Raw genomic sequence first — 27,194 nt, 5'->3', positions numbered from 1 at the left:
TCTCTCGTGACGCGAAAGAATTCTGGTAACTTCTGCATGAAATTAAGGGGAAAAAACACGTCAAAATTTTGTACATATATTTACAACATTAGACGAGAAAATTTCGGTGCGAGACGATAAAAGCTTTTCGAGAACCGAGACGAGACGAGGAAGGATTCTTTCAGTGTAAAGAAGAGACGAGACGAGGAAGGATTCTTTCAGTGTAAAGAAGAGACGAGACATCTAGAAAAATTATTTGAAACTAGACGAGACATCTAAATTCTCGCCTCGTCTCGTGGACAATACTCTATGTAGCATATTCGAAGAATGGTTAGTTTCTTGGAAGTATCGTATATCTATATCTATCTATCTATCTCTCTCTCTCTCTCTCTCTCTCTCTCTCTCTCTCTCTATATATATATATATATATATATATATATATATAAAACAGATTTTTAACTGAAGTTTTGTTTATAATTATATTTTAATACCAACTAAAGATATTTTACTTTTTACAATGAGTTTTTTTTATTTTCTTTATATAAAGTCAACTATTGCAACTTAAATTATAAGGACTTCCATATTAATTTTGGCTATAAAATGTTATACAGATACCTAAATTCCATGACAATACAAAAATTTAATCTAATTTTAGTGGGGAATTAATAGATATCGGGTATTTAGAAACAGTCATCGAGGACCTGTAGCTTATACAACCGAAACCCTCACATAAGTTGATTGGTTGCATAGAAGTAGGTTTACTTTATACTCTGACCCTCATACAAGATTGGTTGGTTGCATACGAATAGGTTCTGTTTTCTTCATATCAGCTACTCTGATCCTCACACAAGTTAGGTTGGTTGCATACGAATAGGCGTTCTGTTTACTTCATGTCAACCACTCTGATCCTCACACAAGGTTGGTTGGTTGCATACGAATAGGCGTTCTGTTTACTTCATGTCAACAACTCTAATCCTCACACAAGGTTGGTTGGTTGCATACGAATAGGCGTTCTGTTTACTTCATATCAAGAACTCTGATCCCCACACAAGTTTGGTTGGTTGCATGCGAATAGGCGTTCTGTTTACTTCATATCAACAACTCTGATCCTCACACAAGGTTGGTTGGTTGCATACGAATAGGCGTTCTGTTTACTTCATGTCAACCACTCTGATCTTCACACAAGTTTGGTTGGTTGCATACGAATAGGCGTTCTGTTTACTTCATCTCAACTACTCTGGCCCCCACATAAGATCGGTTGGTTGCATACGAATAGGCGTTCTGTTTACTTCATGTCAACCACTCTGATCCTCACACAAGGTTGGTTGGTTGCATACGAATAGGCGTTCTGTTTACTTCATGTCAACCACTCTGATCCTCACACAAGGTTGGTTGGTTGCATACGAATAGGCGTTCTGTTTACTTCATATCAACAACTCTGATCCTCACACAAGTTTGGTTGGTTGCATACGAATAGGCGTTCTGTTTTCTTCATATCAACTACTATGATCCCCACACGAGTTTGGTTGGTTGCATACGAATAGGCGTTCTGTTTACTTCATGTCAACCACTCTGATCTTCACACAAGTTTGGTTGGTTGCATACGAATAGGCGTTCTGTTTACTTCATCTCAACTACTCTGGCCCCCACATAAGATCGGTTGGTTGCATACGAATAGGCGTTCTGTTTACTTCATGTCAACCACTCTGGTCCTCACACAAGGTTGGTTGGTTGCATACGAATAGGCGTTCTGTTTACTTCATGTCAACCACTCTGATCCTCACACAAGGTTGGTTGGTTGCATACGAATAGGCGTTCTGTTTACTTCATATCAACAACTCTGATCCTCACACAAGTTTGGTTGGTTGCATACGAATAGGCGTTCTGTTTTCTTCATATCAACTACTATGATCCCCACACGAGTTTGGTTGGTTGCATACGAATAGGCGTTCTGTTTTCTTCATATCAACTACTCTGATCCTCACTCAAGTCTGGTTGGTTGTATACGAATAGGCGTTCTGTTTGCATTATATCAACTACTATGATGCCCACACCAGTCTGGTTGGTTGCGTACGAATAGGCGTTCTGTTTAATTCATATCAATAAGTTTGACCATTCACAAGGTATGATACTTATCAGATGAGTTTGTTACTTTTCTTTCTGTAATAAGAGTGAAGAAACTGTCATTTTTCACAACGCATTAAAAAAATTTCTTCGTCAAATCATAAGATCATAAATCAGATACTCGTAACCAACGTTTGATACTAATATAATTTCATAGTACAGCACTTACTACAACATACCTCTCTTAATGTTTAATCAAAAATTGATTAAATATGAAAACATGTATAAACGAAACAAAGCTGACCCAAATACTCAATATATTAGTAATATTTGGTGACAGCTTCGGCAGAGTAACAGCTATGCTTGAAGTATTACACAAGTATTAATATGTTTAAGTGTTTTTGGTCAATTATGTTTTATTTGTGTATGTTGAATATTTTCAAAGCTAGAACAATGAATAATATACTAACTGAAAACATCTTATAATAAAAATAACCTTCAAGAAACTTTTTAAAAGAATGCTTTTATAACTTTTAATGAGAAGGGGGATAAATGAGATTCAAGAAATTGGATTAGAACTAAAAAGCATTGAACACTGTTCTTGACATAGAGAGCTCAAGTTTTGTTTTATTTTTTTTATTTTATTTTATTTTATTTTATTTTATAGATATTAAAAAGTGGTTGGCTCTAGTCCATTTTAATCAATTCCCTCGATTGTTTTCGTATTAGTTCTTTTTTTTTTTAAATTTTATCCTACCAAAAATAATCTTATTTTTAATGCATTGCTTTTAATTTTTTAACGGTTATTTTTAACGTTATTTTCTTGGGCTTTAAACCGAGAGTCGTAGCAAATAAGTCATCTGGATACTTCTTCTTTGAGTACTTGAATACAGCACTGGGCATGATTTATCATTCATAAAATACTTCTAAGCCGTTCCATAACTTCGTACTTTCTACTTTAGTAAGATATAAAAGCTATGCATTGTATATGGCGGCTTTATTGAACTTTTTCCCCCCATTTCAGTTGTTTACATATGACCTTAAGTGAATGCACATGGTATGCAAAAGTGCATTAAACATATATTTGAAGACACAAGATGCGTCATTCATATGACACATATACATAGGATTTACCTCCATGTCATATTTGCGTATTAAATTATTATCATCTTTTAGCATTAAATTTGAGGACTATAATTGGTATTCTTCACTACGGTCATTTTTTTCTTTTAAAATAAAACGAGTATAACTGTCACTTGTACACCACTTGTACACCAGTTATAAAAATTCGGCCCGTGCAGGTCTCTACAATAAGCAAAAATAATTTCTCATACTCGCGCTTTTGGTTCAAAGCATTAAAATTAACCATCCCGTTTAGTCTAGTGGCTGGGCCATGTACCTTTGGTGCACGTGGTCACGGGTTCGATTCTCGGTGGAAGAGCAAGCATTAAAATTTGAACACATTAACCATGGTTCATGTGGCCTCGTTGTAGAAAAAATCGGGAAACTTCATTAAACAGTAACTCATCAATCGGCATGCATTGTTTTATGAGATATATTGTCGATGCATTACTTCTCGGTTTTACACGGATTGGTGGGTAAATGGAATGGCGTTGCCGAAACTGTGATTTTGGTTTATTAGGGTTTTAGTATTGTTTTCAGCAGTAAAGCTAAATGATACTGGACCTACAGCTTAACATGGGATCCGAACCACATGAGCTGCCGCCAGGAATCGAACCCGAGTTTTCTGTGCCAAAAACACGCACGAAAAAGTAATTTGTTTAAGCAAAAAGTTATATAGTTATATTAAATGATTATTTATGAAATGATTTGATGTTCATAGTACTGTATATATTCATAGTATATTCTTACCATATTCAATTTTCATAGTATATATTCTTATCATAAGGTGGCAACAGTGTTTCATATGCTTTCTTCACCGTCTATCTTAATAATTAGAGCTAATAAAGGATTACGGAAGAGCTAACGGAACTTCTCCACTTGAGAAAGAAACAAGGAAACCATAGAATTGCTGGTGGAGCTTCTGATGATAATGGCTTCAAACTATTACTTTGATGAACTCTTGAAGAACTTATACCGTGGGCGCCAGTAGACAGAAGCATTACTGTCATATTCATTGTTCGTCATCAGTCGGCGCTGAAGTTAGAAGGGTGAAATGATCTATAGGGTCTTTTGCTTACAAATATGTGTTCTGATTTAATTCTCTCTTTCACTTTTTTTGATCGATTGGTTAGTAGGTTTTGATATCTCTTCAGTAACAAGGCTGTGCGAGAATTAGGTTTAAAATTTATCCGTTTTGCTTACACTTCCCACGTCAGACCTCTGAATTCCCACATTGGACCTCTAAATTACAATTCTATACGTAAGTAATGAAAGTTAGGGCGACTATGTCGATCTATCTGTTAATAGATATCAGAGCAAGAACAGTAAAAAAGAGAGCGAGAAACAGTTTCCTGATTCATCATCAAAGGAATAACCCGTGAAGATGTTAATGGATTGATTCCATTAACAAACTCGGCTTAAATAATTGCTCTAGTTATTTATTGCTAAAACTAGAATTAAACTTTCTTTTACATGCATTGGATATGGAGTGTAAGTAGATACCGTTAAAGTAGCCGTTTTCCGTTAATATGTTATTGGATTGACTCCATAAACAAACTCGACTGAGATAATCGCTGTACTCCCATGCGCAAAAAATATTGCGCGTATACTGTAACTCACAATTTTTCGCAATTATTCCATTTTCCATATGTTTATTGGTAAAATTCAGTTATTAGTACGTGGAGATAATAGAAAACAATCCATCTAAGGAGATATTTCCAAAAAATATAATAAAATAATAAAAATATAAGCAAAAAACAAAATTATGTTCGGTTTTGTGTATACTGGCAATAATGTTTTCGAGGGAATTTTTGGAGTAGCACAGCACGATTGCAGAGGGAATAACAAGATTAGTAGGAGAACAACTGAATCAAGGAACTGGAAATTGGAGCAAAATATTGCATTTATTGGCTTAAATCTAGGGTGTAAATTGTCTGCCAAATATAAATTAGCTTCTGTAAGCAAGATGTTATACGGAAAATATAAACAAAGAGAAAAACTGTTGTTTTAAGTTTGGAAGTGACGTGCTCTATAGCCATGAGCATTTATTTCTCAAGAAAAAGGTAGGCAACAGAAGAAAATCTGTGTGGGCAAGTGGGTAGAGTGACGGACTAGTAATTATTATACTGTTTTGACACCAGATCGAATCCCATCCGGTCCTATTCATTTTTTTTCTTTACAAAACATTGTAGAAAGTGTATAATTTTTATGTTAATAAGAAACGAAATAATATAATAATGAAATAACTTTTTGTTTTTCTGATGACGTATTTATTCAGAATTAGCTTACTATTTATTACTAATAGCGATTGTTTTTAGTTTATGGTATGGTATGCTAAGCCGTTCCCTCTCCGTTTTTACACAGCTTCAACTCACTGCGAGTGTCTCTGAGTCAGGAACAGGAAAAAACAAAACAAGAGCAATCTGCAGCTTTACACACAGCGTGAGGAACACAGTCACAGCGATAGCTCCTTGTCATGAAGAAAAAAAATGTTCTAGTGTTTCTGTGTGTGTGTTTCTTTTTAAAGTATTGACTCTCTCTCTCTCTCCTTTTGTTTCATATCCACAAGTGCAACAAATGCAAGTCTGTGTGAAAAAAAAATCAAGAGTGCTTTCTTTAAACACAACTAAATTTTACAGCTCTCTTTGTGAGGAACGCGAATGCTTCCAAAAGATGCCATGAATATTAACTATAATCGTACCGAATTATACAGTAGCGTGAAAAACTGATAATAAAATGATGTAACATGCATAAGCTTTTTTTTTTTTTTTAGAGTAACCACACATTAAACATAACAAATTAAATTTTTGGGATTACAAATTATCACATTACGTGTCGGTTAGGCCTATTCGTTTTCACATTCGAGCGACGAAAAAAGAAAGTGTGGTGATAGTTATAAAAACCGAATACCAGATTTCAATAAATTCAAGTTACATGGCTCCTACATAGCGAAAAAAATGATTTTTCGATGTCTGTCCATCTATTTGTCTCTCGGTTCGTCACGCTTTTACACGCACTCAAATAGAGGCCATACTGTTCAACGTATCTGCACCGAATTCTAGACATAACGTTTTAGTAACATAATATCTTTCGAATTTTATGTCCTTCGACACCTAAAAGCAAGGGTAATTTACTGAAGGATTAAAATTTAAAATAATTCAATTTTCTCAAATAAAAAAAAGCTATGACGATTTTATTTACTTTTGATAAATATATATTTTATTAAGAAATCTCCACCACATATGAATAATTTTTCTGAAAAAATATATATGGTGTAATTTACTGTATGGTATGCGTTCTTTTTGCACAATTTTCTCAACCACATTTCATAAATAAACGTATCATTAATTACCTAACAATATGTCAACTCGTTGGAAGGAGTAGCTTAATCTTAGGGTGAGCTTTCCCCCGATGGTTTTCCCATTAACGCCTCAGGCAATTTTGTTCATATTTCGTAAAGAAATATTTCATTAATAAACTAACATAGAGCATAAATAGTTTATTCCGATAACATACAGAAGAAGTGGTTTTCTCAAGGGTTGATTTTTTTTGGACAATTGTCTCAGTTATTACTGAAATTTCTATTTTTACTGAAATTTGTTCTAATTTCAGTAAAAATATTTTCTGTAATAATCTTACAATATGGTATAACTCGCTTGTTCCGAAAAGAAAAATCCAAAAGAGATAGTTTACTTTGACAGTGAAATTTTTCCCGACGATTAGCTTAAAACTTACTCGATATACTGTCAAAATTACAGATAGAAGAGTTTACCTTTGGGGGTAAGCTTTTCCCGATGACCTTCCTAAAAACAACTCAGGAGATGTTTGTTGTTCATATTTTATAAATACGTATTACATAAATAACCTAGCTATATGGTATAATTCCCTCATCCGGAAAATCTAGAAATGGTATATTACTTTTGACAGTAAGTTTTACTCTGCGATTTTCTCAAGAACGACTCAGGCGATTGTGTTCGTATTTCATAAATAAATGTTTTATGAAAACACTAACAATATAGCATTGCTCGTTTATACTGAAAAGATCCACAAGGGATAATTTATTCTTGGGGGTGACTTTGTGCATAATTTTCTCAGAAATTACTCAGACGCTTTTGCTTATAGTTCACATACAATTATATCCTTTATAATTCTAATATATGGATCAAGTTATTTCTAACGGAAATATGACCAATGGGTACTTTACTTTTGGGCCTGAAGTTTCTTCTAGCAAAGTTTTCCAAAACATTATTTTATTCGCAATTTCCCAAATAAATGTATCAATAACAGTTGCAGCCTAACATAAGTCAGTGCAGTGACGACGCCAGAGGGGGGGGCAAGGGGGCGAGCGCCCCCCTAGTAGCTACTTCTGCCCCCCTGACTGCCACCTAGACTGCCCCCCCCCCCAGAGTCCTACAATCTTTAAACATTCTACATGTAGTATTTTATATCAGTATCATAACCAATCTCATTGTCAAATTGTAGTCTACTTTCCATGCATTTACTATGTGGCAGATTAGTCCTCAAGCTTTCTTTTTTGAGCGTCTGGGTATGCACGCATATTTCTGTCTTCAAATTTAGCGCCTTTTGATGTAAATTTTAGTTATACCTCTTTCTTATGATTTTTAATTATTGTGCCTAGCGAACAATAGTAGATTTGGTCGACTTGTTTTCTTCTCATTGGATCAATTTCGATTGGAAACAAAAGAAAGGTAAAACCAGTTACGTAACTTGTTTGTATTTATGCAGGTTTGAAGTTTTCAGTTTCATATTTTGTTTTATTTAAAGGTTCAGTACTTATTTTTTCTGAAACATTATTCTCGGCTTTCAATATTCAGAGGATGTGCTTATAACAGCTTAGTTTGCAACTACCAGGGCTTAATTTTTTGAAGGGGATAAAAAGTGTTGTGTTTTCCCTTCCTGCAAATGATAATAATAAATTTATGGAATTAAATTGATTCCCAATGAAACGTATTGTCAGAGTGCTGATCTTTAGTTAGTAATTGGTTTATACTAGTGCTCCCTTACTTATTTTGTTTCAAAGTACTGACGTGACGTCTACCATATTGACTAGGAACTGCTGAAAAATTCGTAGCCCAACCCAGAAGGAATGCATGTGGAATGGTGAAGTTTTGCTTCTTCTACACTTACCCCGAGAGTCAATATACTACCTTGTACAGTGCTCCAGTTTTTGCAGAGAAGTTAAAAAATCTGAAGGTTTCCTCGCACCACTGTTCGTAGCACTACCCCTATCTGATCTAAAATGGCGTCCTTTCAAGTGTTATTTAAGTTTGGGAAATAAGTACACGTAATAGTTGAACGGAGCTAAATCTGTGGAATAAGAATGATGATCTAGACATTGAAATCCTAGATTATGCAATGTCAGTTGTGTTTGCAGGGGCTTGATGGACAGGTGTATTCTCCTGAAGGAACAGAATTTCTTTCTTTTCATTTTCCGCGGCGTTGAACTTGGAATTTTTCTTTCAGTTTTGTAAGTAATGTAGAGATTCTGGATTAAATATCTGACTGTTGCGGAGGTAGTCTATGAGTACGACTCCATACTTATCTCAGAAGAATGTTGCAAACAGCTTCTCAACCTACTTCTGTGTCTTGAACTTCTTGGGGCAATGGAGAAATGAGTGCTACTACTCCATAGACTGTTGCTTAGATTCAGGATCATAGTGGTACAACCATATTTCATCTATGGTTACTACTTGTGAGCAAAATTGATCAGCATTACGGTCAAATTGAAAGAAGACTTCTCTTAATGCCGCCACTCTTTTATTCTCCTGACAGATATTTTGGGAACCCATTATGTCGAGAACTTGAGCATACCCAAGCCATTCTGAATTATGCTACCGACGAGTTCCAAAGAAATGCCCAGGATCTCTGACACAAGTTTTGCTAAGAAGGTAAAAACTGAGAAAGCGGGGTGCAGCCAGACCTCAGATTATAATAAGTATATCGTGAATTTACTATACACTTTAAAAACTATAAATAATAGCTTAAATTATTTTTGTCACTCAAAAACAAAATGTTATAACAGTTAGGATGTGGATGTTCGTGAAATTATCTATTTGGGTACACATAATCACTTCAGAGGCCTGAGAAACAATAAGAATTTCATTATTGATATGAAAATTTATTTATACACACAGAGATATGTTTTTCTAAACTACGGTTTCATTTTTCTACCTAGTACCTTCTGGATTGGAGTAGGACATTTTCAGCAGCTCGTCGTAAATTCTCTCTCTCTCTCTCGCTATATATATATATATATATATATATATATATATATATATATATATATATATATATATATATATATATATATATATATATATAATATAGAGAGAGAGATACGTAGCATATAGTACTAGACGAATGTGTTACTTGTAGCATACGCAAAAGTAATTCAATTTATGTTTAGGCTTCAAAAGTTTCATTGAAAAATATTTCATGTGCAGACGTTACTTATTTGTTAGTTACAAATTTTACTTGTAATCATATAGGTCTAATATGAAAACAGAAACGAAATTACACAATGTAATGTAAAATAAGTCAAACGTAATAAATATGTTATTTTTGGTATGGCAAATAGCCCCTCCCCGAAAATGTATCTGCCCCTCCTTTGCCCCCCTAAGAACTTAAAGCTGGCGTCGTCACTGAGTCAGTGTAAAATATTCGAGCGAGAAAGTACAGTGCGTTTACTCCGTACCCTTTCTTAAATATATTTTTAAATGTTACACCTAATTACAATTTTCCGAACAAAATCGAAACTTCTTTTTAAATGTGCCTTGTTGTGGTCAAATGGTTCAAGTGCATTGGTTCTGGATTAGATTTCCAGTGAGAGCTAGTGTATCTTCATCCAAGAGATGTGACACGTCGGTGCAAAGAAGAAAGTGTTTAAATAAGCCTAACCAAGCTAATCAACAAAAGAAATAATACAATGTTACGAAATTATCGTAGAAACGTTGTTAATATTAGGTAGGTTCGACTGGAATGTCCAAACAATTGTCAATTCCAAAGGTCTTTGTTTTCGTCCGGCGGGAGCTCATGTGGTTCGGATTTCACGTTAATCAGTAGGTCCACATCTCATATAGCCTCGCTGCTGAAAGGGACGCTAAACTCAAAATCACATCACACATCTTTGTTTTCGCCTTTGTTTTAGCTCATAAATGTCTCTGTTCATAAGCTCCTTAGTGGTTAGCGTACGCGCCTTTGGCGTGGAAGACCCGGCTTCGATTCCCGGCGAGAGCTCACGTGGTTCGCAGTCCACGTTAATCAGTAGGCCGACGTCTCATATAGCTTCGTTGCTGAACGAGACGTTAAACTCAAACTCAATGTCTTTATTCATAAATGTCTTTGTGTATGGTTTTTCATATACGTGGCATGGACATTAAATTTTGATTTCTACGCCATATGTATCTAATTACATACACATGGCAATCAACGTATTAAGAAATGTATAATAATAAGAATTATTATTATTATTATTATTATTATTATTATTATTATTATTATTATTATATTATTATTAATAATAATAATAATAATAATAAACAGAAAACGATACGATCACTTACATAATTTATAAATATAAGTTAACATTTAATAAGCATATAACTGCAATGGAATTAAGTTGTTTTTCTCTCTCCCTGAACGCTACAGCCCTTATTGTTCTAACGCGTAGAAGAGAACTTGTGGCACCCACGATTTGGGGCGGTGTGTGGTCACAACTTGGTATCCCTTTGTTGTTAGTCCTAGCTTTCTAGACGGATGCAGTTATTACCGGTAGAATATACAAGCAAATAGACTTTTGTATTACTATTAAAGTAAATAATTACACTCATTCCTTCAATGTGATACTTGTGGTTGCTTAACCGTATACAGACAGCTGATCCATGGAAAAATCGTTAATAATAATAATAATAATAATAATAATAATAATAATAATAATAATAATAATAATAATAATAATAATAAATAACAGGAACTCGACAAATATTCTTGCAAATAATAGGAAAAAGCTTGCGTCACACTGTTCACTTTGCTGGACACACCAGTGTGGCGCGTTATACCGATTGTGGCACACTCGAATATAGGGTATGTTTTTTTTTATTTTATTTTTTTTCCAACTATTCCAACTGCTTCAATTGAAATGGATCTATAATAATAAGAGAATGAATTTAGTCTTCTTACCCTTCAATTTAGAAATAAGGTTCGCGAGAATTTCATAAAAGAATAATATACTCAGAATTGTATATAGTAGTTTGTTTTATTCGAAATTACATACTTCCTGCAACTGTTTTTTGATTGAAATGATTTGAAATGAAATTTTTAAGTTTTACGTCCCACGATTATGCCGGATAGGCTAAAGGAGACAGTGATGATAAGAAATGAATGAAATGGTGGAATGAAAAAAGTGGGATAAAACGGGAGAACCTCAGAAAATCCACACACACAGTGTTTGTCCAGCACATGGTTCACTTGGCGCGAGTATAGATCGAACCAAGGACTCCATGCACCAAAGGTGAATGCTCTACCACTGAAACACCGTGGTCTCTGAAATTACTTATGGAACTACCGAGAACTATGCTGTAATATTTGAATGTGTTTCAAGTTTACAATAATTAGTTTAGTTAAATTCATTATTAACAATTAAATAATTGCATTCATTATTAACAGGTAAATGCTGCTGATGCAAAGACTTAAATCTAGCGATACCGCGAGCGTAAGTATTAAACAGAGGGATTTTAAAGGGCCCCCTGAGCTGGGGGCCCTGGGCTCCATTGGCTCCGCCCTTAATCCGCTAATGCCTATAGATTATAAATTAAAGGGGACGGGCCGGGTCCGTTCTAAAAATTCCGGCCCGTGCAGACCTCTAGCTCCTGTGTATATGCTATCTGAAAATACAGTAGAGTTTCGCTTATCCGACATAAAACAGGCAGGCAGAACGCCGGATAATATGGATGTGTTAAGGAAAGACCTATAAAAAGTCAAACTATGATATAATTTTACATATTACGCATCTAATTATCATCTTTGCAAGAAACAAATATAATGCATTGACTCAGTGACGTATCCAGCGTGAGGTCCTGGAAGCTGTCCCTTACCAAACCTCAAGCACTTTTTAATAAACCTACTTTTTCCCTTTTGAGTTTTTTTTTTTTTTTTTATTTATGTCAGATTACTTTGAGTCAGTGTCCAAACTGTGGACAATGCGTTGTTGTTATAATTCTAACAAGTAACACTTCCCAAGTGTAACACTCCGATTTTGATAAAATTTGGCAGGTAGATACTATACATAAAATAAATAAATAAGTGCTTCTTTATTTATTTTTTTTTTTTTTGCTGAAAAACGGTTTTAGGGGGCAAAAGCCCTCACCCAAAATTTGAAAGTTGACGCTCGAAAGGCAAAAACAAGTAGACCAAAGTGAACGAAATTGTGAACAGATATTGCGGACATAAAATTAGAGAATACGTGTTTTGTATTTTCCTGGAAAAAACGGTTAGGTGGGGCACAGATCCCTCCAAACCTTTGATCATGAAATATCAAAAGTGCTAATAACAGTATGTCAGAAGTGCCTAAATTTACATGAAGAATTGGAACAAAACTTTGTGTTAGGACAATAAGCAAAAATAAACAAATTCTGCTTTTTTATTTCCTGCGAAAAAACGGTTTTAGAGGACAAAAGGTCCCCCGCATGAATTTTGAAATTTGACGCAAGAAAGGCAAGAAAAAATGTACCGAACTGAATGAAATTGTTCACAAATGTTGTAGAGGTAAGATGAGGAAATACGTGCTTCGTATTTTCCTGAAAAGAGAAAAAAACCTTTTGAGTGGACCGAGGTGTTGAGTGTCGGAAGGATTGGACCAAAGCGAATGAAATTGTCTGTAGATATTGGATATGAAAAAAAAGCCTCTCGTGTTTCACAAGTGTCTCCATCAGATTTCTTCAAATTTGGCAGATCAACAACAAGCACAAACAGTATAGCGTATTTTGTAGTATTTCACGAGGCAACTTTAACCCTTACAATGTTTTTCTGCATAAACAAAAACACGTGCCGATTAATTTCCTGTTTGCTGTTGATGTGCCAAAATTGATAGGGACATCTTTAAAACACGATAGTCCTTATTTTACATACAGTCTATACAATATCTACACACAATTTCATTTGCTTCGGTCCACTCCTTCCTGCACTTTTACGGTAATATTAACTTTTTTTTGGAGGGGCTCTAGGCCCCAACACTGTTTTTTCATACAAATTAAAATGCATTTCATTTATTGTTTTGCAAATTGTCCCTATACGAAGTTTCGTTGCAATTCTCCATACTCTTTAGGAACTTCTGACGTATACATACTCATTTGCACTTTTGATATTTCCTAATCAACAGCTTAGAAGGTCCGTGCCTCACTCAATCCCTTTTTTTCAGGAAAATACGAAACACAATTACTTCAATTTACGTCTAGAATATCTGTGCACGATTTCAAAATTTTGGGTGGGGAATTCTGCCCCCTAAAACCAATTTTTCGCAGAAAATAAACCCGTTTTTTTTTTTTTTTTGCGTATTGTCCCTACACAATGTGTCGTTCCAATTCTTCATGTCCTTTAAGCACTTCTGACATACTGTTATTAGCACTTTTGATATTTCACGATCAAAGTTTTGGAGGGGTCTGTGTCCCACCGAAACGTTTTTTTTTTTTTTTTTTCAGGAAAATACGGAACCCATATTCCCTCATTTTTCGTCTACAATATCTGTGCACAATTTCATTCATTTCGGTTCACTTCTACTTGCCTTTCGGGCGTCAACTTTCATCATTTTGGATGGGGGATTTTGTCCCCTAAAACAGGCATTCGTTTAGTTTTTGCGTATTGTCCATACACAAAGTGTCATCGGAATTCTTCGTCCTTTACACACATCAGACATATTGTTACTAGCACTTTTGATATTTCATGATCAAAGGTTTGGAGGGGTCTGCGTCCCACCTAACCGTTTTTTCCAGGAAAATACAAAACACGTATTCCTTCATTTTACGTCTGCCATATCTGTGCACAATTTCGTACACTTTGGTCCACTTGTTTTTGTCTTTCGGGCGTCAACTTTCAAAATTTTGGGTGAGTGCTTTTGCCCCCGGAAAACAGTTTTTCCGCAGAAAATAAAAAACATGTATTCGTTTATTTTATGTGTAGTATCTGCCTGTCAAATTTTATCAAAATCGGAGTGTTACACTTGGGAAGTGTTACTTGTAAGAATATACCGTAATGCCATTGATACCAGGTGGAATTAAAGAACAGTTTTAAATGGGATTACAATTTCGTTTCCGGTCTGTTTATAACATTACTGTATTAGAACGATACACTCATTGCCATTTGCTATTTTTGTTATGTGATATACGTAGCAGACAGTTTTCCTTACATGTCTCTAGAAAATATTTTTTGATTTCGTGTGAGTTAGAATTAAGTTTGACCGGTTCATAAATGACAAGTAAGAAACGTTTAAGAGAAATACAGAACTGTTGCATTATTATTATGATTATGATTATTATTATTATTATTATTATTATTATTATTATTATTATTATTATTATTATTATTATTATTATTATTGATATTGATATTTTTGGAACATTAGAATTACGTGCTTACGAGGATTCGTGTCGGGTCCCCTCCGAAAAGAAAAGCTGGATATGTGCCTGCACTGAATGATAGACGTATGAGTCAAGGTATAGACGAGCGTGCTAGGCGATCGAGTCCGGAGCATCAGAAACAGACTAAGACCACAACTTGCAGTTCTTCTTGCCGATTGATGCTGCTTTTTACCTGCTATGATATGTCGGATAATAATGTGAAATAAACGAAGGTCAAGACCATGGCGTATTGGTGTTTCATGCACCTAAACCTGTAAAATATTTGTGCCGAAAACATCTTTCACTCACTAGCTAAATTTGAGGGTATGATCGCTCATCTTGCCTTATAAATTATAGTCTTATAAAGAATATATATAGCATAATAAAAACCTAAAGCCAAATTCAATGATTTTCTATAGTTTTATTTTTTAATAACGGGAAACTTGTTTATTTCATCACGATAAATCATGTTTGATATTAAGATGTCTGTTTCTGACTATATATATTTTTCATACTTTATTGGAGACATTTTTTTTTTCAAGAAAAGAGGATGATAAAAAAAGCTATACAACACCATAAACTGAAAGCAATCGGTATTACTAATAGTACACTAATTCTAAATAAATACGTCATCAGAAGAAACAAAAAGTTATTTCCTAATTGTATTGTTTCAGTTTTATTAACATAAAAATTATACACTTTCTACAATGTTTTGTAAAGAAAAAAAATTGAACAGGACCGGATGGGATTCGATCTGGTGTCAAAACAGTATAAGAATTACTAGTCCGTCACTCTACCCACTTGACCACACAGATTTTCTTTTGGTGCCTATCTTTTTCTTGAGAAATAAATGCTCATGGCTATAGAGCATGTCACTTCCAAACTTAAGACAACAGTTTTTCTCTTTGTTTATATTTTCCGTATAACATCTTGCTTACAGAAGCTAATTTATATTTGGCAGACAATTTACACCCTAGATTTAAGCCAATAAATGCAATATTTTGCTCCAATTTCCAGTTCCTTGATTCAGTTGTTCTCCTACTAATCTTGTTATTCCCTCTGCAATCGTGCTGTGCTACTCCAAAAATTCCCTCGAAAACATTATTGCCAGTATACACAAAACCGAACATAATTTTGTTTTTTGCTTATATTTTTATTATTTTATTATATTTTTTGGAAATATCTCCTTAGATGGATTGCTTTCTATTATCTCCACGTACTAATAACTGAATTTTACCAATAAACATATGGAAAATGGAATAATTGCGAAAAATTGTGAGTTACAGTATACGCGCAATATTTTTTGCGCATGGGAGTACCTATCTATTGCTAAAAATAGAATTAAACTTTCTTTTACATGCATTGGATATGGAGTGTAGGTAGATGCCGTTAAAGTAGCCGTTTTCCGTTAATATGTTAATGGATTGACTCCATAAACAAACTCGGCTGAGATAATCGCTGTACCTATCTATTGCTAAAAATAGAATTAAACTTTCTTTTACATGCATTGGATATGGAGTGTAGGTAGATACCGTTAAAGTAGCCGTTTTCCGTTAATATGTTAATGGATTGACTCCATAAAAAAACTCGGCTGAGATAATCGCTGTACCTATCTATTGCTAAAAATAGAATTAAACTTTCTTTAATATGCATTGGATATGGAGTGTAGGTAGACACCGTTAAAATACCGTTTTCCGTTAATATGTTAATGGATTGACTCCTTTAACAAACTCGGCTGAGATAATCGCTGTACCTATCTATTGCTAAAAATAGAATTAAATTTTCTTTAATATGCATTGGATATGGAGTGTAGGTAGATACCGTTAAAATACCGTTTTCCGTTAATATGTTAATGGATTGACTCCTTTAACAAACTCGGCTGAGATAATCGCTGTACCTATCTATTGCTAAAAATAGAATTAAACTTTCTTTTACATGCATTGGATATGGAGTGTAGGTAGATACCGTTAAAGTAGCCGTTTTCCGTTAATATGTTAATGGATTGACTCCATAAAAAAAACTCGACTGAGATAATCGCTGTACCTATCTATTGCTAAAAATAGAATTAAACTTTCTTTTACATGCATTGGATATGGAGTGTAGGTAGATACCGTTAAAGTAGCCGTTTTCCGTTAATATGTTAATGGATTGACTCCATAAAAAAAACTCGGCTGAGATAATCGCTGTACCTATCTATTGCTAAAAATAGAATTAAACTTTCTTTTACATGCATTGGATATGGAGTGTAGGTAGATACCGTTAAAGTAGCCGTTTTCCGTTAATATGTTAATGGATTGACTCCATAAACAAACTCGGCTGAGATAATCGCTGTACCTATCTATTGCTAAAAATAGAATTAAACTTTCTTTTACATGCATTGGATATGGAGTGTAGGTAGACACCGTTAAAATACCGTTTTCCGTTAATATGTTAATGGATTGACTCCTTTAACAAACTCGGCTGAGATAATCGCTGTACCTATCTATTGCTAAAAATAGAATTAAACTTTCTTTAATATGCATTGGATATGGAGTGTAGGTAGACACCGTTAAAATACCGTTTTCCGTTAATATGTTAATGGATTGACTCCTTTAACAAACTCGGCTGAGATAATCGCTGTACCTATCTATTGCTAAAAATAGAATTAAACTTTCTTTTACATGCATTGGATATGGAGTGTAGGTAGATACCGTTAAAGTAGCCGTTTTCCGTTAATATGTTAATGGATTGACTCCATAAAAAAACTCGGCTGAGATAATCGCTGTACCTATCTATTGCTAAAAATAGAATTAAACTTTCTTTAATATGCATTGGATATGGAGTGTAGGTAGACACCGTTAAAATACCGTTTTCCGTTAATATGTTAATGGATTGACTCCTTTAACAAACTCGGCTGAGATAATCGCTGTACCTATCTATTGCTAAAAATAGAATTAAACTTTCTTTTACATGCATTGGATATGGAGTGTAGGTAGATACCGTTAAAGTAGCCGTTTTCCGTTAATATGTTAATGGATTGACTCCATAAAAAAAACTCGGCTGAGATAATCGCTGTACCTATCTATTGCTAAAAATAGAATTAAACTTTCTTTAATATGCATTGGATATGGAGTGTAGGTAGACACCGTTAAAATACCGTTTTCCGTTAATATGTTAATGGATTGACTCCTTTAACAAACTCGGCTGAGATAATCGCTGTACCTATCTATTGCTAAAAATAGAATTAAACTTTCTTTTACATGCATTGGATATGGAGTGTAGGTAGATACCGTTAAAGTAGCCGTTTTCCGTTAATATGTTAATGGATTGACTCCATAAAAAAACTCGGCTGAGATAATCGCTGTACCTATCTATTGCTAAAAATAGAATTAAACTTTCTTTAATATGCATTGGATATGGAGTGTAGGTAGACACCGTTAAAATACCGTTTTCCGTTAATATGTTAATGGATTGACTCCTTTAACAAACTCGGCTGAGATAATCGCTGTACCTATCTATTGCTAAAAATAGAATTAAACTTTCTTTTACATGCATTGGATATGGAGTGTAGGTAGATACCGTTAAAGTAGCCGTTTTCCGTTAATATGTTAATGGATTGACTCCATAAAAAAAACTCGGCTGAGATAATCGCTGTACCTATCTATTGCTAAAAATAGAATTAAACTTTCTTTAATATGCATTGGATATGGAGTGTAGGTAGACACCGTTAAAATACCGTTTTCCGTTAATATGTTAATGGATTGACTCCTTTAACAAACTCGGCTGAGATAATCGCTGTACCTATCTATTGCTAAAAATAGAATTAAACTTTCTTTTACATGCATTGGATATGGAGTGTAGGTAGATACCGTTAAAGTAGCCGTTTTCCGTTAATATGTTAATGGATTGACTCCATAAAAAAAACTCGACTGAGATAATCGATGTACCTATCTATTGCTAAAAATAGAATTAAACTTTCTTTAATATGCATTGGATATGGAGTGTAGGTAGACACCGTTAAAATACCGTTTTCCGTTAATATGTTAATGGATTGACTCCTTTAACAAACTCGGCTGAGATAATCGCTGTACCTATCTATTGCTAAAAATAGAATTAAACTTTCTTTTACATGCATTGGATATGGAGTGTAGGTAGATACCGTTAAAGTAGCCGTTTTCCGTTAATATGTTAATGGATTGACTCCATAAACAAACTCGACTGACATAATCGATGTAGACAGAATTGCTGAAGACAGAATTCAAGAATTCACTTTCGTTCAAGAGTGGAATAACGTAACATTAAAATATTTTAAGTCCCATTTGCGTGTTCCTGATAATAAAAAGTAGAGGTTAAACAAACCGTTCCGCATGTAATGGCTTATCTTCATACTTGCCGTTTAACCACGCCTTATGTTTGAATATAATCTCTGAAATATCATGTTGAATCGTGCTTATAAGCAAGACTTAGTTTCAAGAAAATGATTGTTTTTATTTTTTTAATCACTATAACAAAGAAACTCAAACCAGGTGTTTACTTCTAATGATCTATTGTGTATGTCTGTGTGCTTGAGAAAACAGATGTGTTTTTTGCTGAGCCATCAGAAATGTGATTCTGTCACTAAGAACGAAGCATGTAGCAGTTGAGCTGATTCGTTAAGGCTTTTTTAAATTTTGTAACTTAAAGAAGGTAATTACTCATTGTTTTATGCGAGTTGTTACTGCTTAGTTAAGAACGTCAGTTCGTAGAATTACAGGATGACACGTGAACTGTGGATATGCACAGTTAGCGAAGTTTGTATACTCCCTTCTAGTTGGTACACATTAGCTTGCTAAATTGTTTTCTCCATAAACACAATTCTATTGCCTTAATCTCAAAAGATCAAACGGTGGAAAGCACTGTGAAAGAACAGAAAACAGTATAGTTAAAATCAACTAGGGAATAGCATGGCATAAATCCAGACTGTGGTGCCACTTATTTTCCTTATCCTTCTTTCCGCTGAGATCCCTTTAGAAATACCAGGGAAAATGAATAAGGCTTCATTTTGATTTCTCTCAAGTGAAACCTGTTTTCTTTCTTCTTTTTTTCGTCTTTTTATACAGGGTGTCTCAAAAGTCCGCTGACATAGGGTACTTCTGTTATTATCAGAGTTACAACAAAATGTAAGAGGGAAAAGCGTTTCCAAATATGATATTTTCTATCTAAAATGAAGGACATTTTTGAATCGAACGAACTGTTTAGGCTGTGCACTCTTTATGCGTCCAATGTTAAATGAAAACGCAACATTGCCACTGATAGAGGGGCTGGGGAAGGGGAGGGCGAATAATGGATAAATTTTGTAAGAGTATGGTGAGTGAGGGCATGTTTGAAATGGGGTCTGGCCATCTACACGTTAGTGTAAAAGACAGTAACTTAGTTCAGTTAGTTCACAGTAACTTCATAACTTCCTTCACTTGTTGTGGGTCCAGGTAAATGGCAACGTTGCATTTTCATTTAACATTGGGCGCATAAATAGTGTACAGTCTAAACGACTCGTCCGATTTAAAAAATTCCTTCACAGTAGATTGAAAACATCATATTTGGAGAAGGTTTCCACTGTTACGTTTTGTTGTTACTCTGATAATAACAGAGTTACCCTATGTTAGGGGACTTTTGATATACTCTGTATATGTAAAATAAGTAAATAAGAGATATATTAAGATATCAACATGTTCATTCCAGAAATGTTGATTATTACAGAGCTTCTACATTTTATTTCAGACATTGATTAGGTTCTGGATGTCTATATAATATTTTGCACTGTTTATTGTTTCTAATAACAAATTATACAATATTTAATTATCATATATGTGGAATGTAAACATGGGGATTTCACGTTAAAAGAGACGCTAAATTACCTTAGTATTGATACCTTCGACTACAAATAATTTCAAAATAACTAAATAAAAAAAAACATGTTAAACCGAAGTCATATTATTATTACGAGAAACTATAAATGGATATTTTCGTAATAAATATTTAAATAGGGGTCGCGAGATAAAGTGCTCATCTCTAGCACGTACGGTCCCTGGTTCGAGCAGACTCCGCCAAGTTGGCTTTGTGGTGGACAAACATCATATGCTTGAGGTTCTTCCGTTCCCTCCCATTTTCTTCATTTCACCATTATCATCCAATTCATCACCACCATCGGCTTTAACCTTGGTGCGTAATCCTAGGACATTCAACTGGCTCTCTCTCTCTCAATATATGCATGCATATAGTCGTGAATTGGGCTTTAACTCTAATAATTGAAATTTACAAGAAGAAGAAGCAATACTATCAACTCGTTGCGAAAATTAATGGTATGCTACTGCTTTTGTGTAGTCTTACCACCAGCTCTTGGAGAAATCTTGCAGGCGTCCCGGCACATGAGATTTTACACTCTTACATGTCACTTTGCCCAACTCCATAAGATCTACAGATTAATAAGTATATGACTCATCTTTGGAGAAAATTATTTCAGTTAAACGCTGATAATATTGTAGAATTTAACTTTGGAGAAAATTATTCCAGTTAAACGCTAATAATATTTCAGAATTTAACGACAAATAGAATTCTACTTACACGCTTTTTATTGGACGATGTGGCACGTGCGTTCTTTATTTCTCTCTTCTTTTTTTAAAGTTTTTCTGTCCTTTTTTATTCTCTATGTCAACAGGTCTTTTGTGGTAACAACTTTTGTCATCACATACGTTGCGTGTGTGTTATATATATATATATATATTAGTGGTTCAGACTAAAAGAAGAGGAGGCAGAGATAGAAGCTATTGGAAGCCTGTTTTGGATGAGAGTGAATGGTACTCAGGAACCCATGACGAAGGTTAAAATGTGACATTGGGAACGGGTCTCTTTACTATACAACATGAGAAAAGGTCATAATGTCAATCTCATCTCCACACAACAACAGGTACAGGTAGAGAGAAAGAGAGAAGCAGGAGGGATCTATGTATACAAAAGGTTTGCTCAGCAGGGCAAAACGAGATCTTGTTGTAAAGAAAGTCACAAGACCACAGAGTATATAGTAAGTGATATACCTTCCCTTGGCTTACGGGATTTTTTTTTTTTTTATGCTCAGTCGTTTTGTGTTACGACCGCGGTGATATTTTATACTAACCGTGTATGTATAATCCTTTCTCTTTTTTTTTCCCTCTTTTATATCCTTTCATTTTTTTCATGAGCTGACATCTTTCTCAGTATTTTACGCGAGCATTTATCGGTCGGATTTGAGTTTTGGCATGTGAAAACAAACAAAGTATGTAGTCAAAATCAAAAAGGAAGTCATTAAAAATTAGCAAAATATCAGTTAAAATAAGCAAAAATTAAAAACAAAATAAAATATGCATTAGTTAAAATTTAATAGAATATGCAGTTAAAATAGGCAATAATTGTATACAAACAAAAATTATTCAGTTGAAATAGACAAGAACTGAAAACAAATAAAATATGCGGTAATTGAAGACAAAAAGAAAACAAAGGCGTTAAAATGAGCAATAATTGAAAACAAAATATGCAGTTAAAACCAGTTGAGAATGCTCCAAGAGCATTACCAGAACGAACTTTAAAATAATGGAGAGATGGAGCGGGAAGGATAACTGTGATTGTTCCTAGATGTAGAAGTAAATCTTTTTAGCCCCTCCTTCTTGTGTTTGTCGCAAAAATTCGCAAAATATCATCTCTCTATGACTTGCGGTTCCCGAGGTGTGGCTCCTTAAATCTCCCAAAATTCGAACTTTTTGGCCAATGTCTGGGGAACGGTGGCCAGTTGGCCAGTGACCACCGGCTACTATTTGGTACCTAAATGTTCACCATCCTTTTAGTATTGATCAACACGAATGTGATCTCTCTATGACTTACGGTTCACGAGATATGGCTCCTTAAATCTCCCGAAATCGGAACTATTTTTTGGCCAATATCTCTGGAACGGTAAGTCATAGAGATCAATACATCAGAGGATTGTAAACATTTTGATACCAATATTAACTGGTGGTCATTGGCCACTGGTTTGGCCAGTGGCCATGCTTACTATTTGGTACCAAAATATTCACCATCCTCTTAGGTATTGATTAACCAGTATGATCTCTCTATGACTTATGGTTTCTGAGATAGTATGGCTCCTTAAATCTCCGGAATTCGGCCATTTTTTGGCCAATAACTCGGGAACGGTAAGAGTAATGCGAAAAATTCCATCACGTTCTCAAATAGTTTTTGATGCTTTATCAAATTGAGAGCTCAAAATTAAAAAAAAAAAATCGCAAATAAGAGACAGACACAGACAGACACACAGACACACACACACACACACACACACACACACACACACACACATACAAAGAGAGAGAGAGAGAGAGAGAGAGAGACAGGCAGACAGACAGACAGACAAAGAATTCAGTAACGAACTTTTTAAGTTCGTTGAAAATAGACTGTATTTGAAAACAAACAAAATGTAAAGTTAAAGTAAGCAATATAAGGAATAAAAATGGATTCGAATATGGGCATAAAAATGAATTAACTACATATATGAGATGACTAAAGAAACCAAAAGATTTATCGATACGGAAACCGAAGCTTGTTTGTGGATTTTATGATGCGCTGTACCAGAGTCAGGATTGCTACTCCTTACTTTCCGAACATAAAATTTCATATAAATGTTCTCATACTTTTGTTGTCCTACTTACAACATTTTCTCCAGATCCTTTTGAATTAATGAGTACTGCGATCAAAAATAGAGAAAGGTTTCGAATTGTGGGCGTGAAGAAGAATAGAGGGAAGTACTTCGTCGAACAGAAAACTAACGAGGAATAATTAGAAACTAGATGAACCTGCGCTGTCTTCACAGTGCATCATTCTAATATGAGTATGAATCTTATTTCCATTTCCTTACTATATCTGCACATGTCCCTTTACAGACACAAGCGAAGGACGGCAGAACTCATAAAGGGAGTCAATTGCTATCGACGAACATATATAAACGTAGCAATTTAACATACACATAGAGTGAGTTTGTAAGCAAACTTGGACAACTGATTAATGATGTCAAATGAAAATATTTTTTCTTACAAATTCGTATCAAATCACACTTCATTGTGCCTCTACAGGTCTTTGAAATTGCCAGCATGGAATAGGTTTAGCCATTCAGATTAAAACAAAGCGCCTGCAATGTCTGTCAACCCGCTCTACGTAACTCTTTTACTGGTTGCCTAACAAGGAGAATACCCTGGCGATAATGTTAATTTTATGGTGCCAAAATGACCCCTAAAACGTTGCATAAAGAATAAGGGCAAGGTTTGTTGTTGTTGTTGTTAATTTCAGTGAAAACGCAAATATACACACAAGTTTGAATTGACTTGCGAAATCGGCACGTTTCTACAGGTTGTGGTTTCCGGGACCTCGTTCTCGAAAGGAATTAACCATAAACATATCACAGTATCATTCTAATACTTGTAAATAGATAGTGGAGAGGGGACGACGATTTGGGGCGTAATGAAAATAAAAAGGAAGGAAAGCTGGCTGAGGCACTAACTGAGAAGAGACTACATCTTGAGGGGCGTGACGCGAGATCGCAGATACGGTGGCAGGAAAAAGATGGAGAAGTGTAAGAGAGTACAATTAAAGGTTGCTAAAACAAGAGGAATAAGAGCTTAGCTTAGAATCATGGTATATTGAAGCTTCTTAGTTTGCGGCTAATGACCAGTCAGTTATGACATTATTATTATTATTATTATTATTATTATTATTATTATTATTATTCTGCACTGAGCACACTCTCTCCGCAGTGTTTATCCAGGCTGTATTTGTTGATGAATATATTTTGCAGAGACCCATGTAAGGAAACTCTTTCTCCATTCACTATTGGTCATTTCGCTTTTTACACTATACTGAGTTAGGAGGAATATCACTACAAACAGGGGCGACTTTAGAATTTTAATTTTGGATAGGCCCGCTTCCTCGCTTATGGATACATATATACATTTGATTGATTAATGACAGTAGAAAATTACTTTTACAGTAGTGGTTGATGTTTTTGTTAAATAATTATCTACCATTAATATAAATAGTGGAAATATATTTACTCTTTATTGTATCTTTTAGTGTTTATATATTTTTCAAAATTTTTGGGTAGGCCCATGCCTACCCGTCCTACCCGCTAAAACCGCCACTGACTACAAAACGTCTAAAGATGATTCAATATTTAAAAGAAGAGAATCCTATCGAACGTAAATCCGGAAGCGTGTCTTTTGTGAGCTTCCGAGCTTGTGGTTGAATTCTCGAGCATCTATATTCATTTCTTCATCTTGATTCGCTTTCCTGTATCATTAATTTTCTTTAGGTTACACTGCATAAAGCAATCGAAGGTTTACGAATAACTTTATTTTCTTTTCATGCTTATTCCGTTTATCAAATGAACGGAGTATCATAAAAGAGGAAATCCCTGTAAAACTGTTAGGATCGTCAGCCACCTAAAACGAACTAGGTATCTCTCAATTGCGAAGCAAAAACATTTACCGGTACTTTACACTTGCTTGTGCTCCGTCGCGGCTATATGGGAGACGTTTTGTTCGAATTTGAAATTAGATTTCTGGGCTTTCGGCATCTATGGCCAAGTGGACCGTCACAGACATGAGGGTTGACGTCCCTCAGTGATCAAACTTTCCGGGAAATTGGGGAGAAAGAAGGGAATAGGGAAGTGACCTGGAACCATTATGCTTGGCACCATTCCGGCATTTGCCTGGTGTGAATGAGGAAAACCGAGGAAAAACCTCATTCAGGATGGCTGGCCTGAAAAAACTGTTGCACCTTTCCGACTGAATGTCCCCACCGGGAATCGAACCCGGGACTGCTCGCACCGAAGACGAGAGCTTTAGCGACTACACTATGTGTGGCCACAACGTTTTGTTCGATTCTCAATGGTATCTCATGGTATTCAAATCACCATTAAGCTGTTAAGTTCGGCTCTCAGATAACCTTGGTTCGTAAAAAAAAAAAAAAAAAAAGTTACATCCAGTCCAACCTACCTACGGTTGCTTAATAATGGGAAATATATATGTATTACTTCTTATATATTTAGTGATGCAATTTTGTAATGTTCTCAATATATTTATTGTTATTTTCTTGTATGTGATCAGCTTTTTTTAAATAATTGTTTTTGTTTTCATTCTAATTACAGAGAAGAATGAATACTGGTGTGACTCCAGGAACAGATGATCCAACAAAGAAATGTACCAGGTGTGGTGACCAGTGTCCAGGATTCGCGCAACATTTTTGGAGGTGAGTGAGCAAGCATTAATGTTGTTTCATTAAATTTCATTTTTTAAAAATTGGCTACATTTATCTAGAGTAACTACATAAATTGCTTCAAATTTTTCAATTTCCAAAACTGTGGCGAAATGAAACTTCACCAAAAGACAGTTTTGTAAAATTACACACTTTCCAAGACGATATATTTGAGACAAGATATTCAACTGTTGTCTCGTAGACAAACCCATCACTGAACTATAGTCGTGTCGCTGAATGAACCGTCCTCCAAATCACGTAGTATTAATGTCTAAAATACAAGACAGCACGCTTGTCATTGGTTGCTGATGACTTCATGCCCTTGAAAGTACTCGGCTGTTCCTATCTCATGCCAAGAAGCAAAAGCCGTACAGCCGTAAGTAATTGGAGAAGCTTAAGGGGTGTGCACTAAATTGCATAAAGCATTAACTCATGCTCCGAGTCAGCGAGGATATAGTAAACAAGTAGATTGAGCCAGGCTGGGATTTAAAGCGGTGGAAGTATAAGAACAAGCGTGGGGATCATATTCTAACACCACTATACTATTATTATTGAGGGAAGTACGTCTTGTCCACTCCACGCTGTTTCAAATCGTCTTTCCCTTCTCCATTAAGGTTAATTCACACATAGCATACCGTGCCACGGCCGCGAACATTCACACATACCTTGCCATGCCAATACTTATTTCTACACCATTTCTCTTGGTTCTGGTCAACTTCGTGCCGCTTCGTGTGCTCCGAAGAAAGCCGAAAGGATCACGACCGGGCTAGTTTCTCTTCAAGGCAGCCTGTTGGGACATAGCATGAGAACGGCACAGCCATGGCACGTCATGTGTGAATTTAACTTTTAAAAACTCATACCTTTTTGTACATATGAATGTGTGTTTGTCTCAATGTGTAATGTTTATATGTGTGAGAGCACTAATTTCTTAGGATTAGCGACGCTTACGCTAGGAGCTTGGTTAGGAAATTGACTTCCAAATTTAATAATAATATACTCAAAACCTTTTTTTCTTTCAATACACTTAAGGCAATACAGTCAAACTTTAGCAGCACTTAAAAAAATAAATATTTAAATAGTAGCAAATTTCAGTGTGTTTCATTATACCCTACA

The 27,194-nt window shown here is 35.0% G+C and overlaps 1 protein-coding gene across 6 annotated transcripts in view; it reads left to right on the top strand.

Moving 5' to 3' along the window:
• The window catches only part of LOC145672801 (uncharacterized), a 330,978-nt gene extending 304,582 nt beyond the window's left edge, over positions 1 to 26,396 (top strand). For all 6 annotated transcript variants that reach the window (XR_014128666.1, XR_014128658.1, XR_014128660.1 and 3 more), the window contains exon 2: positions 25,975 to 26,396. Coding sequence is in view for 1 of the 6 variants with exons in the window: in XM_081741960.1 (XP_081598086.1) it covers positions 25,975 to 26,079 (105 nt within the window). In the remaining 5 variants the exon portion in view is untranslated. The remainder of the gene's footprint in view (positions 1 to 25,974) is intronic.
• Positions 26,397 to 27,194: the final 798 nt, after the last annotated feature.

Source organism: Thermobia domestica, chromosome 16 (genome assembly GCF_964235325.1).
Source record: "Thermobia domestica chromosome 16, izTheDome1.hap1.1, whole genome shotgun sequence".
NCBI lineage: Eukaryota > Metazoa > Arthropoda > Insecta > Zygentoma > Lepismatidae > Thermobia > Thermobia domestica.
This window is presented reverse-complemented; position numbering and strand designations above follow the sequence as displayed.